Here is an 18,541-nt window from a genome sequence, read left to right on the forward strand (position 1 = left end):
TTATGATTTTATGAATAAAGAAACTCTAAAGGTAGCTAAATTAACTGACGAAGAACATATAATTGGCATTCAAAAATGCTAAGAAAGAAATTCTGCTGCTTGTGGGATGTCAAGAACACAGGTTCAAAACGTCAGAAGAGAAAAAAGACATGATTCTTCCAATCAACATCCCAAAATCGTGTTCTGTCACAACGCCAAAAAGCTATAAACGACGTTCGAAACCTGTTAGTGGACTGGACCGTTTTGATTTAGGTGTAGTTAAAATACATCTAATATATTTCATTCAAAGAAGAATGAATTACCTACTTTTAAAAAAAATAAGGCAAGAACTTCGTCATCTGTTGATTTTAAAGGCGGTGAATCAACTGTAGCTATTATTTTAAAAGTTAAGTTTTAAATGGCGTAAAACTGAAAGTAACTGAAAACATTTAATTGAGAAATCCGATATCAGGTGGAAGAGAATTGAATATTTGCAGATAATGGCTAAGTGTAGGCAAAGCAATGCTACAATTGTTTATTTGGATGAAACGTACGTTTTAAGTTCGCATTGTTTGACAAAGTCGTGGTCTGATGGTATTGTTGAGGGACTTAAAGTGCAGATTAATAGTAATTCATTCTGGATGAGAAATCGGTTTTATTCCGAACGCATTATTAACTTGGAAAGCCAGTTCGAAAAGTGGCGGCTACCATGAAAACAGACATTTCATAAAATGGGCGCGTGAAAAATAGATTCCAAATTTTCCACCAATGTCAGTAGTAGTTGTTGATAACGCCCGTTACCATAATTTAGGTAATGATAAAGCGCTAAATTCTAACTCCAGAAGAAACGATACGACCAATTGGCTGGAGAAAACCCGTATTTCGTAGAATTCAAAAATGCTGAAACCACAGTCATATGAATTAGTAAAGTTCCATATAACTAAAGTATAAAAATATCACTTGGATGAACTTTTGAAAAAACATGGACATCGTGTTATTAGATTTCTACCGTACCATCCTGATTTGAATCCGATCGACATGGTATGGTCAGCCGTAAAAAGACATGTGGCGAGTCATAACACAACATTTTCTTTTACAAATGTTGAAAAATTAACTACGGAGAAAATTAATTCCACGAATAAAAATGATTGGAAACCCTATTGTGATAAAGTAAAAAAATATTGAAAAAGAGTATCATAAACTGAAACCACTGATAGATGAAATGACAGAACATTATATTATACGTATACACTCGATAGTAAAAGTTACAATGATAGTGAGTGATTCGTTTAGCGAGGATGGTGAACTTTCTAGAAGTTTGAATTAGATGCATGAAGAAAATTCAAGTAAGCTTTTGTTTATTATTAAAAATTTAGTACAAATAAAAGTTATAAAAGAATTAATTACATGTTGTTTATAATTAGTAAATGCAAATACGATAGTTACTACCGCGTACAATATGATAAGTAATACTTCGGTTTAATACGCGGAGTTGATGTTTTCAGGCTGAGTAATAATACGCAATCTGCTCGTGACGTCACAAGCTAGTACATTGGCTGGGCCTAGTATATGTTAATACGATTTTCAACAAGTGTTGTTGCTGTACGATGACTTCAGATAACAGTCGCATCTTGCGTATCACCTTACGCGGGCCACCAGTGCCTTCATACTCACAACTTTCTGAGCCATCCATCTCACTTTTGACATCTACTTAAACATTCTTTCATCCTATTTACATTTATCTACATCTATCTAATATTAGATTATTTATATAAATAATATCTATCTAATATCAATTTATATCTTTACCTAACAACAATTTATTTTACAACTGCTTACATTCGTTCACATCAGAGTACATCGATTAACATCAAATTTTAATCAATTAACATAATATACATCCATTTACCTCTATTTACATTTATTCCACGTCAATATTTAGACATCATACCTGCTACCCAACTCGCTCCTTTTGCATCTTTCTAGAAAGTACTCCTCTTCTAAACCAAACTGCACATTTACCCCAAGCAACGCTGGAGGTAAGCATCACTCGCATAATTTCTTCCGGTGAGATAATTCCTGCAATAGGTCTTTCCAAAGTCCACCTTGGACACACAAGGAAGGTGTGCTCAGCACTATCCTTCCCATAGCACTTACAATCGGGCGTGTCACGTCTTCTTCTAGCATACAGATAGGCGTTGAACGATCCATGACCAGATAACCACTGGGTCATCCAGAAATCTTGGGACCAACAAGTTGGTCCCAAGAACAAGAAAGTGGCTGGTGAAATGCAGCAACACAGTGATGGCTACTGGAAGAGTACCAGCAATGTGGAAGAAAGTACATGTTGTGGTGCTACTGAAGCCGAGAAAGGTTCCCAGGAGCCAAATAACTAATGACCAGTATATTTGTTATGTCGTTTTTGAAAGGTTGATCCTCAACAGAGTCCAGAACACCATTAAAGAGAAGCTTATACTACAGCAGGCTGATTCCCATGAAGGAAAAAGCAGCAGCAGCCAAGCAGAAAATCTTGCCCAATATATCAAAATAGAAGCAATATTTTTTCTGTTAGCTGTTAGTGCAGCTTATGATACAATAAATCATGGCAGGCTCATCAAAAAGTGTGCCAACTGACTAAGGATTTCAGTTTACTCAGATAGTTAGATGTTTGCTGAAAGATAGGCGATTCTATATACCATTCATGGATAGGAATAGCTGATGATGGATGCAGAAGAATGGGATAACCCAAGGTAATGTATTAGCATCAGTACTTTTCCCTTATATCTACCGATTGGCAAAGATGAAATATTTCATATACGTAGAGGAACTAGACAAACAGATAAGAAAAGGAGGAAGATAGATTGGAAGATTCTAAAGGAAAACTTTTCTTTTTTTTTTTGGTTGTTTGTGGGTGAAAAACGCCTGGGCGTTATCATCGCCCGGTAGTTATTATTAAAAGGATAATATAACTCCAAAATAATAAGCTATAAAAGGTGTAAAAGTAATATTAATCATATAATAAAAATTTACTAAAACAAGCCAAGAAGTTAAATAAAACCCAAAACTAATATCATAGACAAAGTTGATAAAATATAAAAGATAAAATAATAGAATAAAGAAAGTATAAAAACTTACCTAACTCTGATGGGTTGTGCAAAAAATCCCCATCCCGGATAGTAAAATTAAACACATAGAACTAAAAAATCAAATTGAAAATAAAGGTTAAAATTATTAAAAAAACTCCTCTTACAGAAAAACATATATCCTCGTATGCCCCAACCGTAACCGGCAGAGGACCACTTCCTCACGACGAGAGTTCCTGCAAGAGGAGCCCCCCGGCAACACTGAGTCTTTAATCCGTCGAAGTTTATTATCGACGGCAGCCGTCCAGCCACTTTGCCACCTTGCTCGCAGTGATTGTTTTATATGATTAATAAAATCAAAGGTAGTAACTCGGGTGGTGAAAGGAGGCTGAATACACGCATCTTTCGCAGCAGAATCTGCCCTCTCATTACCAAGAATTCCAATGTGGCTAGGGATCCAGCAAAAACCTGCCCCCCTGTTTCGTTTATCTAACTCAGCGATATTATCATAAATGTCAACGATGACAGGATGTCCGGAATAAGGGGTTTCCAACGCCTGGAGAGCACTGTACGAGTCACTGCAAATAAGAATGTTCCTATATTTAGGGCCAACGATACTTAGAGCCCTATCCACAGCGAGTAGTTCCGCGGTGAACACACTCGTAACACCGGGTAGGCCAAACATATACGTCTGTTCATCGAAAACAAAAGCACAACCAACGTTACCGTCATGTTTCGACCCATCAGTGTATACCACCACGTCTGGGTTCGACTTGGTGAGGAGAAACTGGAACAACTGCTGGTAAACAATAGGTGGCGTTGATTGTTTATCATATGTTGTAAGATCAAACGTAAATTTTACATGGTTTATTCTCCACGAGGTATTCGAGCACGGTCATGATGGAAAGAACGAGGGAGTGCCAACATTCATACGCTGCAGCAGACGTCGTGTACGGACACCCACAGGCGCAGTACAACGTGGACGGTCCTCATACTTCCTCAAATTAGGATTCATAAGAACTAGGTCAAAAGCTGGGTTATTCGGCTGTCCGCTGAGACGGGCAAAATAAGATAACAAAAGCTGGTCTCGTCTATCCCAAAGTGATGGCTCGCCACCGTCTACAAGTAAGCTTGTGATAGGGCTCTATCTAAACGCACCCGTGCAAGCCGAAGAAAAGAATGATGCACACCATCCAGCATCTTAAGTACGGTTTGACGAGCTGAAGAATAGGCGACACAAACATAATCCAAACGGAAACGAACAAGGGAGTAGCAAAGACGTAACATACATAACCGATCGGTCCTCAGTTGATGTTACTAAGGACCCGCATCATATCCAAAAGTTTGGAACACTTTGTCCTCAAATCCCTTATATGTGTGACCCAAGTAAGACGGCTATCAAAAAGCAAACCCAGAAACCTGACGTAAGTAGAGACAGCAATTAGCTCCCTGTTCAGAAAAACCCGCGGATTAGAAGGGTTCCGGAGCCGAGAAAAGACTACACATTTCGTCTTGTCGGGTGAAAATGTGAAACCAGTAGTCCCTGACCAAGCCTCAAGGCGAAATATAGTGTTCTGTATCAGTCGCTCCGCAGTGGGTGTAGAGAGGCTCGCAACGTAAATAACAAAATCATCAACGAAAAGACAACAAGAGACAGGAGCCTGTACACAATTGGTAATGCTGTTTATGGCCACAGAAAACAAGGTGGCACTTAATACACTACCTTGCGGTACCCCATTTTCTGAGACGACACTGTCTGAAAGTGAATCGTCTACACGAACACGAAACGTCCGGTGATTCAAGAATCCCCGGATAAAAAAAAGCAAGCATGTTGCCAGTGATCCCCCACCTCCTAAGGGTGTTAAGAATGCCAGGCCGTGTCGTACGCCTTTTTTATATCGAAAAAGATAGCAACGAGGTGTTGGCGGTTCAGGAAGGCGTTTTGTATGGCTGTCTCCATCGACACCAAATGGTAAATGGAAGATCTCCCCTGTCGGAAACCACACTGTTCCGAAGAAAGAAAGCCATGTTTCTCCAAGTACCATGCAAGGCTGCGGTTCACCATCCTCTCCATTACTTTACACAACACGCTTGTTAAAGAAATAGGGCGTTTTCTCTTTGCCAGGCTTTAGTACTGGTATAATAAATGTTTCCGACCAGTCGGGCGGAAAGACTTCTCCGGAGAATAAACCATTGTAAATACTCAAAAGATGTTGTAGTGCTGAGTCAGGAAGGTGCGAAAGCATACGAAGGCGAACGTTGTCTGGTCCAGGGGAAGTGTCACGTGAGTTCCTAAGTGCGTGCAACAATTCTTTAAGTAAGAATGGAATGTTCAATTCACCAACCGAAACACCAATATTCAACCCCAATACTTCCATCCGTGCTTTGTACCTCAAAAAGTCGTTACTATCTGACGAGGTGAGAGACACCGAACGGAAAGGTTTCGCTAAAGTATTTGCTACAGCCGAAGATGACGTAAGGAGTTCTCCCTCATCGACGAGATTGAGAATAGATTGCCCTGGCGACCTGAAAATTGCATGGATTTTTCTCCACACACTAGACGTGGGAGTAATACGTGAGATGGAGTTCACATACTTCGTCCATACTCTTAGCGGTCAAGAAGACCCGACGGCACACTGCCCTAGCCCTGCGGTACAGATCTAGATGTTCAGTAGTAGATCTATTATTAAATTTGCGTAGTGCTCGCCGTCGATCCCGAATAGTACACTTGCAATCATCATTCCACCACGGAACGGAAGGACGTTTAGGATTACCCGATGTTTGTGGGACAAATCTGCTGGCAGTCTCAAGTATTTTGGACGTAAAAGAGGAAAGTTGCTCAAGGATGTCCGCACCGACGTCACACTGCGATTGGAAGGCCATACGATATCCATCCAAATTCGTCTTTTCAACAATCCAACTCCGTGGCCTTCTCCGAACCTCGTGGTCCACACCGAAACGAAGAACAATTGGTTTATGGTCGCTGCCATGAAAATCATCACAAACAGACCAATCAAAACGAGGGAGTAAAGCCGGCGAGCACATGGAGAAATCGATATTAGACACAGTACCAGATGATAAAGACATGAATGTATGAGACCCATCATTCAACGAACAAAGGTCCAAGTCCTGTCTCACATCGTGTACTATATTTCCCCGAGTGGAGCAGAAAGTCGAGCCCCAAGAAACATGGTGGGCATTGAAGGCTCCCACTATTAACTCCGACGCCTTTGAGTCGTGAGGTTCCTCAACCATATCCTCCAGTATATGGGGTGACGGCGGAGGAGATTTATGAGAATGGGATGTTGCTACTGACATCCCAGGGGGGGGTGGTCACTTTCGTGGGGACCTTGTTAGTCGGCTTACCGCCGTCTGTGGTAACCTCTGCCTGTACCGGCAGCACGTTGGGAGCAGGAACTTTTTTATGGACCACACTGTTGGATTCAATTATTGCGACACAGGACTTTTCACTCACTCTTGTCAGCCCGGAAATAGTAGCTGTCGGCAGCACTTTGGGAGTAGGAAAGTTTGTACGGACCACACTGCTGGATTCCGTTATTGAGACACAGGACTTTTCACTCATCCTCGTCAGCCCGGAAATAGTGGCTGTAAGCGAAGTAACCTGATCAGAAAGCATCTGAACGAGCTTCTTAAGTTCTGTGCAGGATCCGCACTGTGGAGCATGAACAGGTGTAGCAGTCTGTTTTGACGCTGCAGTGGAATAGGACACATCAGGTTGAACGAGATTCTGTGAGTTAACTATCTTCCTATACTCCCTGCGTGCAGCCGGGAAAGATAGTTTCTGCTCAGTACAGATCTTGAGAATCGGCTTCTCTTCCTTAAAGGTTGGGCAATCTCGGGAGCGAGCCATATGCGAACCATTGCAGTTCGCACATCTTTCTCTTTCCTCGCAGTTAGCGTCACTGTGGCCTTCGGTAGCACATCGTGCACAGATCTCCGACCTCGAGCAAGATGTTGTAGTGTGACCGTACCTTTGGCACCTGAAACACCGCCGTGGGTTGGGAATGAACTGGCGTACCCGAACGGAGAGGTAACCCACTCTAATCCTCTGGAGGAACAGGAAGACTGAACGTCAGTATAAGGGACGGCGTCGGTTCTTCTGTCCCGTTCTGCCGTTTCATCATACGTTTCACCTCTACAACACCCTGAGTATTAAGTTCATCAGCAATTTCCCTCAAATTCATTTCTAGAAGGTCACGACAAAAAATCACTCCTCGGGTGGTATTTAGGGTCTTGTGGCATGCCGTACTTACGATTATGCCGCCCATATTGATCAGACGTAACAAACACCGACTCTGCTCGTCGTTATATGTCTCCACTAGAATTGTCCCATCACGCAATTTAATGTTCTTCAGAGAACCAATACATCCTGTGATGCATTTACTAATCAAGAAAGGTGAGACCTTTTGAAGGGAGCCACCCTCCTGATTATTCTTAACAACAACAAAGCAGACATTCTTGCACCTAACACCATCTTCATTGGCTGTAGCAAAATTATCCTCGTCAGACGAAGCTGACCGAGGCCTTTTCACCAGACTTAAAGTGGTGGTTTTTTTCAGATGGACCACCAACCATCATAGAATTGGCTGTAGGAACTGAAATTTTGGTCCCACAAGAACCGGCGATACAATAGACCACTCCAGCAGAGCGCACGCGTACTGGAGCTAGAGCTGAATACAACTGGGTTTGCTCTGGTGCCCAGAGGACATCGTTCGAGACTATGTAGAGCCATTCACCCATCGGCACGATAGTTCCCACCTTAGGTTACAGTTGCATTTTGTACGATGTTGCAACACCATCAAGTGTAAGTGAAAGAGAAAACTGTGTTGGATGTTGTTGTGTAGTCGAGTAAATGTATATGTTGTAATTCATGTAGTGTACCTGGTGTAGTATACGTGTATAGTGAAAAGCATTCTGCAGCTAAGTGTGTAGTGGGAAGAAAAGCTGCAGAGGCTAGGCCTGTGGGGACGCCAACCCCCAAAGTCTTAAAGAATAAGACTCCCCTTCGAGGAATTACATGATCTGAAGTTTTTCCTGTCATGATCATTGCACAGTATCATTACATCATATTCTTCCTGATATAATTCTTATATTGTAAGTATTTTTGTGTGAAAATTCAAGAAATCTGCTGAAAATCTAAGGAAAAAACCATACACATTCTCAGATTACGGAAATGCTCAAGTTGAATAGTTATCTCTTTTTATCATTACTCTTCTGAGTTGACATTTTTTTACATCATTCCTTTTGTTATTTTTATTGAAATTCTATTTTGTTATTCTTTGTCATTTTCTTGCCTTATTTTTTCTCGCAAAACTGCTTCTTTAATGTAGGCAACAATTTATTTTGGGGTCTACTATATTTAAAAAAAAAAAAAATTAATGTATGTAAAAGAAAATAACTTATTTTTTAAACTGAATAAAATCATTTTAAAAAACATATACGGATTAGATAATGGAAAATAATACTTCTCCAGTTCTTCTTTACATTTAACTTCTTTAAGCGATCACAGAATTTAACTGATGCAGTTAAATTCTGTGATACTGAACGTAAATAAAACAAGGTTATAATTTTTTTTTTAATCTAATACTTTATTTAATACAATGAAGTGTATTCAACTGGTAAATAATTACAATAAATTTATTTTTACAAACCAAATTATCATTATAACATTTAAGAACCTATTTGTACATCTATCAGCTAAAACAAATATCTGTTACAGTATAAATAAAACCGAATTTAGCAGATAGTTCATATGTGATACCAAGATTATTTATTAATTTATACAATAGTTCTTGTTTTTCATTTATATGCAGTTTACTTTATTTACATATATTATTACTACATAATTATTAATTTAAATGCTACAAAGAATATACAGAAATATTAATACAATTAATAGAATGAGTTAATCATTTTAAAAATTATATTTTACAAATCTGTTTATCCCTTATTAAAATTTATACATTATCACATAGAGGAATAATTGTAATGTTTTAAGATTCTTTTTCTTAAACAAATTCATTATTACAGTAATACTGCTAGTTAAAAAAAAAATAATTTAAGGTTGTAACAATAACCTTATTATTAGATTATAACAATTTAAGTATAAGCTTTTTATAATTAGTTGTTTATTATTTTGTTGTATTTTTTACATTTTTTTTTTTTTGGTCTTAACCAAAATTGAATCAAATTTTCATAGAATATATATAATATGATTATAATAAATTTTAACACTGAATATTTATAAACTAAAATCAGTTCCATCTTGCCTAAAGGAAATATGGAGATGTAACTGCCGAAAGAATTTAAAAATTAATATTTTCAAAATCTTCATTATACAAGTACATCTTTATTTTTAATTAAAAGTTGCACACTTCAGTTCAATGAAAGATGATTTGTTATAGACGCAAAATCAATAAATTTTATCAAAACAGGCTACAAGTAAAATTTTTATTGAACATTTGGTCTTACCTGAACATATGAAGAGAATTTAAAATGCTAGTCTTTCAGTGGAAATGTATGGTTATGCTATTAATACTTTTAATCTGTTTAAGCTGTAATGTGTTAATATTTTATAAATTACCAGCTGATTTCTAATAATATGATCAAATCATCATTTTATATGTCGTTTAGAGTTTTTATTTAATATGTGATTTTAGACAAGTACAGTCATTTTATTTGTTAAATGTTCAAATGCAAATAATCCTCTATGAAAAGTAAAAAAAAAAAAGAAGCCTTTACCAACAAATCTGTTTTAACCTCTGTAGAGAGGGAAGCCCTTATAGACAGTTAAGCCCTTATCTTCTAGTAAAAATTCAGACCCTAAATAAAAATGAACACAAAATCTTCAGTTTAGCAGTCACTGATACTATGCTGTGAATCACTTAAGTAGTTATGACAATGAAAAGGCTGAAGTGTATTTAATATCCTACAAATAGTATGAAATTATTTTTTTTTAATACCTTTTTATATTTGTATTTTCTAAATAGAAACTCATATCACAAAGACTATATATATAGTAGCTCTCTACCCCACAGCATTTCTCATATATTCCTTCATAAATCCAGTATTAATTATGTAAGATATTTTGCCAGTTATTATGTTTAACATGAATTATTCACAAACACAAATATAGTAAAAATATATTTTTTTAAATCTTCTAGGCAAATGATACCATAGAAAAGATGGTATTATTATAGCTGTAATAATTGCCAAGAACAATTACAAAATAATTCTGAATAAAAAGAGATTTGGAACGCATTACATTTAACACAAGTATTTAATTTTGTAAACACAAACATTAATTTATAACCAAGCTTTGATCAAAGGTTTGATTTTAATATTTCCAGATAAATGCATGAATACTCTTCCCCTTTTTGGAGCAGTAAAACTTCTTGTTGTTCATCAAACTTTTAATAATTCAGCATATAAAACATTTGCATTAAAATAAAACAACTTATTTATTTTTTTCTTAAATACTGATTTATGGTTATGTTATTGTGTTTTGAAATTACTATTAAAATACATGAATAACATAATCTAATTCAACGAAGTGACTGGTGGTGTTAATATTAAATAGTTTTGAATACTTGAGAATGTTGTAATGAAGAGTGTACATTACAACTTTGTAATTTATTTTACTAATTTAGACAATAGTAACGTCTCAGTGAGCAGAAATCATTCACCTCTGTCTAGCTTATGCTCTATAAAAATATATATGAGTCAGTGCTAACTTTAAATTAAGCTGCTTTTAAGTTTGCAACTGGGAATGCTGAGAGCTGTGCTGGTGTATGGTTTGGATATATTACAACAATTGTTATTGTTTATTTATGTTATGAACAGAGTTTATTCATTTAAAATATTGTTTTAATCTATTTTGAGTTGTCAGAGAGGGGTTCTAGTTTCTAATTATTGTTTACTTGTAAGATTTTCAAGTGTTTGCTTACTATTGGATCAAAACAAGTCACATATGTACATATTGAAATAACATAAAAATCTTACAAATGAACTAGAAAATATTAAAACCAGAAACATTAGAGCACCTCAACATCTACAAAAACATTTAAAATTAATAAATTAAATTAAAATCACACGTACTCTATGACCACATTACAAGCCACAATAATCCAGTGGAACCTAATCCAAACACCAGTGCCATAACCAAGATGACAGTATTTAGTATTTGCAGTAGCATTTCTAAAGAAGTAGGATTTAATGTAAAAAACTAGCATACTTTCAGGAAAAGTTTTCATAACTCTTACTTTAAAGTAAAGTGTAATGTAATTTGTTTAAAAATTGTATTTTAAACATATGTTTTTGATATCAAATATATATAAACTTTATATTATGCAACTTTTATGTTAAATATGAGATATTTTTTATACTTAATGGATAAACAGAAATATTTACCTTTTTTTCTATACATGTAAAACATGCTAATAATAATAATTGTTATACGAAATGGTAATGATATAATATGGCAATCTTTATGTTAGTGTGTTATAAATTTAATAAAGCATATGTACCTTATCATCAGTCACTGTTAAATTTAAGTAGTATAAGACACGGATGGCTTTTCTATTACTTATATTATAGTAAGTAAATTCAGCTGAATTAATAATTAAAAATGCAAATATTAATTTATCTGAATAACAACAAATATTATCTATTTTAAATTTGAGCTAAGATATTGCATAAAATTTGTATATCAAATAATAATTCTTCTACCAACAGATAATAATTAAATGATGAAAGGTCTTATTTTTACAATCTTATATGATTTTATAAGTTTAAAACACGTTTAAAAGTTAAGAGATAAATTAACATTTATTGATTGAAAACTAATAAGTAACTGAATTAAATTTACCTCGCAGTATTGAAAAATAAGCCCAATATTACATACTTCAAATCTGAAATGACGTTGTAACTATATCAATTTTTTAAAGTATCTTTGTAAGTACAAACAATAACATAAAATACTTTATTCTAAAGTGATCACATTGCACTGGGAATGTTTTTTCTTTTTTTTAAAAAAAAAGAATTATCAATTAAATTAATGATAAAAATATAATTATTAAGTACTGCAACTTTAAAGCAGTAAATATAAATTAAATAATGATATATTTTACATAGTAACAACTTTTCTAAGTTAAAAATTATAATTACAATATTAATATGTTTATAATTTTTTGTAAGTAAAAGAAGACAATATCAACATAAATAAAGTAAAAAGTAAATTAAAATAATATAATATTATTATTATTGTTAAATCACGCACGTAATTGCATTCCATTTATCATTATATTAGCTAAAGCACATCGACGTCTGCGCCAAGCCCCGAGTCCTTGTGCATGATACTGAAGTGTTCTGTACCATCGTTTAGTGCGTTCCCCATCTTCAGCCTGTAGAAAAAAAATTGAAAAAAGTGTTAATTTTTGTGTATAATTTTTATGATATTTTTCAGTTACATTTGTTTAATAGTTTTGTGATTTACTTTTAATGTGAAATACACCAATTAGAAAACAGATACAACAAAAATGTGCCCATTCAGTGGAAGGTAAGGTATTAAATGATACTTTATGTAACATCTGAAACTGTGAACTTAATAAACACGAGAAAGAAAATGGACAAGAACAGTAATACTATTAGATGAAAAAGTATGAGAATTGGTTCTATAGCAAGACAGTAAATTATATTCCTTACATCCTGATGGTCCCACAATACCTACTTGTCAGGGAGAAGTATCCTAGTAATTGAAGGATGAGAATTAAAATAAAATTCCACCTAACAAACCCATGTTTAATAAATATATTCCTGTAGAAAACCAAAGATAAACAATGCTGGTTGTAGTTACAATGGACATTACTGTCATTTATTAACAATTAATGATCATAACAGTTGTTGTTAAAAAGTATATATGGTAGCAAAACATTGAAAAAAAGCTGACAACACAGTTGTTTTTGATGCATGGCTTACACACACAATTTAAGTTAAAATATTTATCATTTTATTTATAAAATATTTTTTAATTTATTTAATTTAATGATTCTAACTAAAGTGTGCGTGCATATCGTATTTAATTCGCGTGGGTGTAGCACTACTAGTGGTGATGATCGGCACTAACTAAACTAATGTAATTTCACAACTTACATGGAACAAATTTCGCTTGTATGGTAGGCAACTGGTGTAGCTGCAAGGCTTATTGCACCAGGTATTGAGTCGAATGGGCGATCAAGTTAGAGATCCAGCCAGGCTGAGTTACTTTATAAACTTTAAATATTATTCGTTTATTTAATTCTTTTGCTCAGCTATGATGTCACAACATAGCAGATAACTACAACAGCATTTTTAAGTTGAAAATTTAATGGCATCAATGTCTCACATATAGAAGAAGTATTCTGATCGAATTTGGTCGAAATCGATCTGGTAATTCTGGAGATATGAGGTGATTTAGAGGCCAATTAACACTCGAACATACAAACATTAACATCTGGAAAATTTCCATCTTATTTTTTGGGTTCCATAGGTGTCAAAACATCAAGATCTGATGAAAACTGAAAAATGCCCAAATTGGACCGATTACAATACTTTCCTTTCTAGAGCTGCAGTTCTGCTATAGCAACAGACGGAAAAGTAAAATAAAGAGGAAAAGGAGCCAGGAGGAAGATTAAAAGGTGGATCAATTCAGCAAGGAAAAATGTAAAAGGAAATTGATGAAAATGTAATAACAGAATAAGTGTGCAGTTTACACAGAATCAGAAGTGTGAAAGATTGGTTACTGATTCAACATGGGTTAATTTGTTAATAAAACTACTACAAAATGTAACAAAAACTGTACAATAACATGCTTACTTAAGTTAAGAGAAAAAAGGATAACTATAGATAACTTTTAAGCTACTAACCTTGAATATAAATGTATCTTTGGTTGCAAGTTCTTGCACTTCAAAGTAATCTTCCCAGTCAGCATCAGTACAAACAATACATTTGTCCAGGAAAAGTGGATCCTAAAAAAAAATAACGTCAATTTAAAAACCTCAAAACTATGTAGCTCACATTCCATTATATAAATATCCTTCTGATGAATAAATGATTCTATCCTTGAGAATAACTTTTTGCAAAACTCTTTTTTTATGAGAGGCTAGTGTATTGCATGTTAAATTACCTCAGTTATTACCTAAATGATAAATTATAAGTATATGAAGCTCCTTGTTTTCAGGATATAGAATATTGTGCAGAGTAGTATAAATACAATTTTTCTTAGAAAATCTGGTATGACATCCAGTTTATCACTGCAGTTTTTCAGAGAAAAAGCATTAATCTTTTACTTGTTTCTCTTGGTACTAACCTAACATTTTAAAGCCCTAAAAAATTTTGGGTTTAAGTAATATATTGCACATTATTAAAAATTAATAAAAAGGAATTTTTTCTAATACATCATGCACATCTCAGCATAATAACTCATATCTATTGAACATATGAATTTTTTTTTTTTACTATAAGCTACTTTAATGACAAACTGAATGAAATAAGGCAGGTTTTCAATATTTTCTGTTGTTTTCAGTGATCAGGTAATGTTGTTGCTGCTGGTTTTTTTTTATAACTTAGTGTGTCAAGAATTGTACTGTATTACAATTGTGTCTGTCATTTAATATTGTCTGCTGTGTGTTTATACATCATGTAATGTTTGATTGTGTTAGTTTGTGGTCCATTTTGTGTACATTTACATCAATATTTACACAACCTTGTTATGTAAATGTTGATGGGTTTGTCAATGTTTGTTCTCTGTAACAAAACAGCCTTTACTTCCCAACTATCTTATAAATGAATATTATAGATTCACAAACATTAATAATAACTTTGATATTCTAAATATACATGAGAAAAGAAAACATCTTAATATAATTAAACATTATGAAACGTATACAGATAAACAAAAATAACAATATTCTAAATGAATATATACAAGGTGCTACCCAAAAGTTCGGGGAATTTGAATTTCGTGCTGGTACGACCTGCTGCCGCTAGATGTGGCAAACAGTACTCTTTGTGAATCAATGTTCCAACAGCTGTGACGGTGAGAGGCTGCATTGTTGACTTTCATGCGGTTGTGAAACGTTGTGTTTTACTGCTTCAGTGAAGTTCTAAGTGGCAAATTTTAAAGAGCAAAAACCTGCATCAAATTTTGCTTCATGCTTAAAAAAACTGGTACAGAAACCCATCGCATGTTTGTGGAAGCATTTGGTGACAATGCTATGAGTAAAAGTAAAACTTTTTTGTGGTACAAACGATTCAAAGATGGACGAACGACAGTCGATAACGATGAGCGTTCAGGAAGATCATCAACAAGCGCAACACCAGAAAACATCACGAAAGTGCGAGAGGCTATTGTTGCAGATCGTCTACAAAAATCCATGATATTTGTCCAATCGCACAAATGTCATATGGGTCCGTGCAACGCATCTTGTGGGACAATTTGAACATGAGACGCAAGTTCACCGCGGCCAAAAAAAGCACGCCAAGTTCGCAGCAACGTGAAGTTCATGATGATTGTTTTTTTCGACATCAAAGACATTATCCATAAGGAATTTGTTCCTCTTGGTCAAAATGTCAATGGGATGTTCTATTGTGAAGTTTTGAAGCGGTTATGTGAAAGCATTAGGCGCAAACTTTCAGATCTGTGGGGTAACAACAGCTGGGTTCTGCACCATGACAATGCGCCCGCGCACACATCACTAGCCGTTCAGAATTTATTGGCTTCCAAAAAGATGGTAGTGATTCCCCACCACCCTATTCGCCTGACCTTGCCCCGTGCGACTTTTTTCTCTTTCCGAAAATAAAATTTCAATTGAAAGGCCGTCGTTTTAATAACACAATTGAGAAGATTCAGGAAGAAATGCAGAATGTGCTTTGAACACTTACACCTGCAGACTTCCAGGTATGCATGGAATCATGGGAAAAATGCTGGGATCACTGTATCAATGTCCAAGGGGATTACTTTGAAGCAGACAGTGGAAATTATAACATATGGTAAACTATTTTATTTTTATGGTAAAATTCCCCGAAATTTTGGGTAGCACCTTGTATAACATATGAACAAATCCAATGTACTGTTTAATTACATTCTAAATGCATGTTCATCTTACTAAAATGAAAAAACCTGCAATAATATCATTTGATACCAAGATGAGAATGCAGCACCTTCCAGGAAGATGGTCACAAAAGCAATGAATACAAGTATTGAGAATTAAGTTTTGAAAATTATGTATTAAATTTAGTTGTGAAAATTATTAGAATAATTGTGACCTTTTTTGTTTCTATTTTTACGTTAAATGTATCTTTTTAATTATGAAATATATCTTTTTAGGTGTTGACATAGTTCATTTTTCATTTCTTATAAATGATTTGGTGTATACATTATTTAATTTTGATTTGTTTAAATTTATTTAGAAAAAAAACATATTCACAGATGTCAGGTTGCCATCACTGAATAAGAACTTCAACAACAATTTTCAAAGTGAGGTTATGTTGTGTGAATATGCTTCCTTATTTCAAGTTGTTACAGGTTATCAGGAGAGTTTTTGCGCAATTTTCACAGTTTTGGCATAAATTTTCACAACTTTTAAGTTAAATATTGTACTTTACAGAACTTTGTGAGGAATCTTTTGATAAAGGCAAGAAAAGTGACCTTTCCCCTAGAAAAGTGGGGCTGGCCAAGGGTATTCTGCAAGAAAAACTATATAAACACACACACAAGGATAAATAGCAGCTAGGTTAACATTCTGCAAACATATTTGTGTGTAGATTGAAAAAATCTTTAGACTCCTGGGTCTGAGTATGCAAACTCTCGTGTAGGAAAATGTGATCGGAAGAATAAATTTTGCCCAAGAACAGAAAGGAAACTAATTCAAATTGCTAAGAAAAATAGAAAAGCCACCTTGAAAAAACTTGAAAATGAGTACGGCAGAATAGAATGTTTGTGATTCTTCTATATGTTGAAGATTGATTGCTGCTGGACTCCCTGCATATCATTCTCAAAAGAAGGTTAAAATCACGCCTGCTATGGCAAAGAACAGCCTTGCTTGGGCAAAATAAATGCAATAACAATTAAAAAATGACTAGAGCAAGTTTCTTTTAATTAATCAGAAAACTTAAAGTTTCACTTTTTCTTATAATCATCCAAATAGTACAGGTTTTAACTGCACAGCTGCTGTAGGATTTTTTTTGTAAGCTGAATTATAGTTTATACTGTACTGAAGCGTATTTTTATTCTTCAGGTTTGTTTTTCTGATGATCCATGTTTGCAATATTGGAAGAAAGCAGCCAGTACGTAAGAAGTGCTGTTGAAGAATTCTCACCCCAATAGCACAAATGATCAAACATCTTAACCAGGTGATGGCTTGGAGTGTAATATCAGCATGTTTATACATTGTGAATGGCATGTGAACCAGCATCAGTACAAAAAGTACTTGAAAATATGTTATTACCACAGTTAAAGGACTAGTTCCCAAGTAATGACTTCATATTTATGCATGATGGTACACTGTGCCACAAAGCAAAGTTTGTAAATTTTTTTAAGTGAAAACAATATAAAAACCTTGCCTTGACCTGGAAATATCCCAGATATGAACCCTACAGAGAACCTTTAGTCTATTGTGAAGAGGAGGCTGAAGAAATTAGCATTACAACAAGATCAATTTTATAGCAAAACTTATTAAAATTTAGTACCATGATGACAAAGTCAAAGACTGTTGTATACAAAAGTGAAGTTAATAAAACAAAGAATAACATTGGGGTATTCACTTGAACAGGGTTGTGTACAAGTTTTTAAAACAAATTATTTTAACTATACCTTACTTGAGTTACATATTTTTAAGTGGATAAATTGATATTCACCTCAAATTCAACTTCTTTCCTAAATTGGTTAAGACAAAAATTTTCTAAATGATCTGGTTAGTGCAAATAATAATAATAATAATAATAACAACAAATAATACAATACCCTGAGTAATATATATCTGCTACTTTTCTCTTTTAGTAGCAATAATGATGCCTCTTTAATTCCATTTTTCCTCGGAAAAGCTAACAATTCTTCAGAATCAGGTTGGTAGTCTTCATTAGGCTGAAAACACAAAATATACTTGATAAAAGAGTTACTCTTGCACAATATGTTGGTTAGTACTTTTTCTTCTATGAAAAATAAAATAATAAGGGAATTTATTTATCCATGGCAAAAATGTTTAATAATAGACATACTATTTTTTATTGCATTAAAAAATCTTCAAATGTTTTTATAAAATTATTTTATATTAAGAATAAGATTTTTCTTTTTTCTTTCTGGCTTTTAGTTTAATTTGTTACTTTAACTTTATAGCCATGCTACCTTTTTTTTTTATTTCATTTAAGTCAGTGTCATGATGATTGTGGGGTTACACTACCCACAGAGTTTATTTTTTTTTTTG

The 18,541-nt window shown here is 34.4% G+C and overlaps 1 protein-coding gene across 6 annotated transcripts in view; it reads right to left on the bottom strand.

Annotated features, from left to right (window-relative positions):
* Positions 1–10,000: 10,000 nt before the first annotated feature.
* Positions 10,001–18,541, bottom strand: part of RhoGEF64C (Rho guanine nucleotide exchange factor at 64C) — a 616,090-nt gene continuing 607,549 nt past the window's right edge. For all 6 annotated transcript variants that reach the window (XM_075368882.1, XM_075368880.1, XM_075368883.1 and 3 more), the window contains 3 exons: positions 18,082–18,201; positions 13,985–14,086; positions 10,001–12,484 (listed from right to left, as the gene is read on the bottom strand). In XM_075368882.1, coding sequence (XP_075224997.1) covers positions 12,353–12,484; positions 13,985–14,086; positions 18,082–18,201 — 354 coding nt within the window. In that variant the 3' untranslated portion in view covers positions 10,001–12,352. The remainder of the gene's footprint in view (positions 12,485–13,984; positions 14,087–18,081; positions 18,202–18,541) is intronic.

Source organism: Lycorma delicatula, chromosome 6 (assembly GCF_047948215.1).
Source record: "Lycorma delicatula isolate Av1 chromosome 6, ASM4794821v1, whole genome shotgun sequence".
In the NCBI taxonomy this organism is placed as follows: Eukaryota; Metazoa; Arthropoda; class Insecta; order Hemiptera; family Fulgoridae; genus Lycorma; species Lycorma delicatula.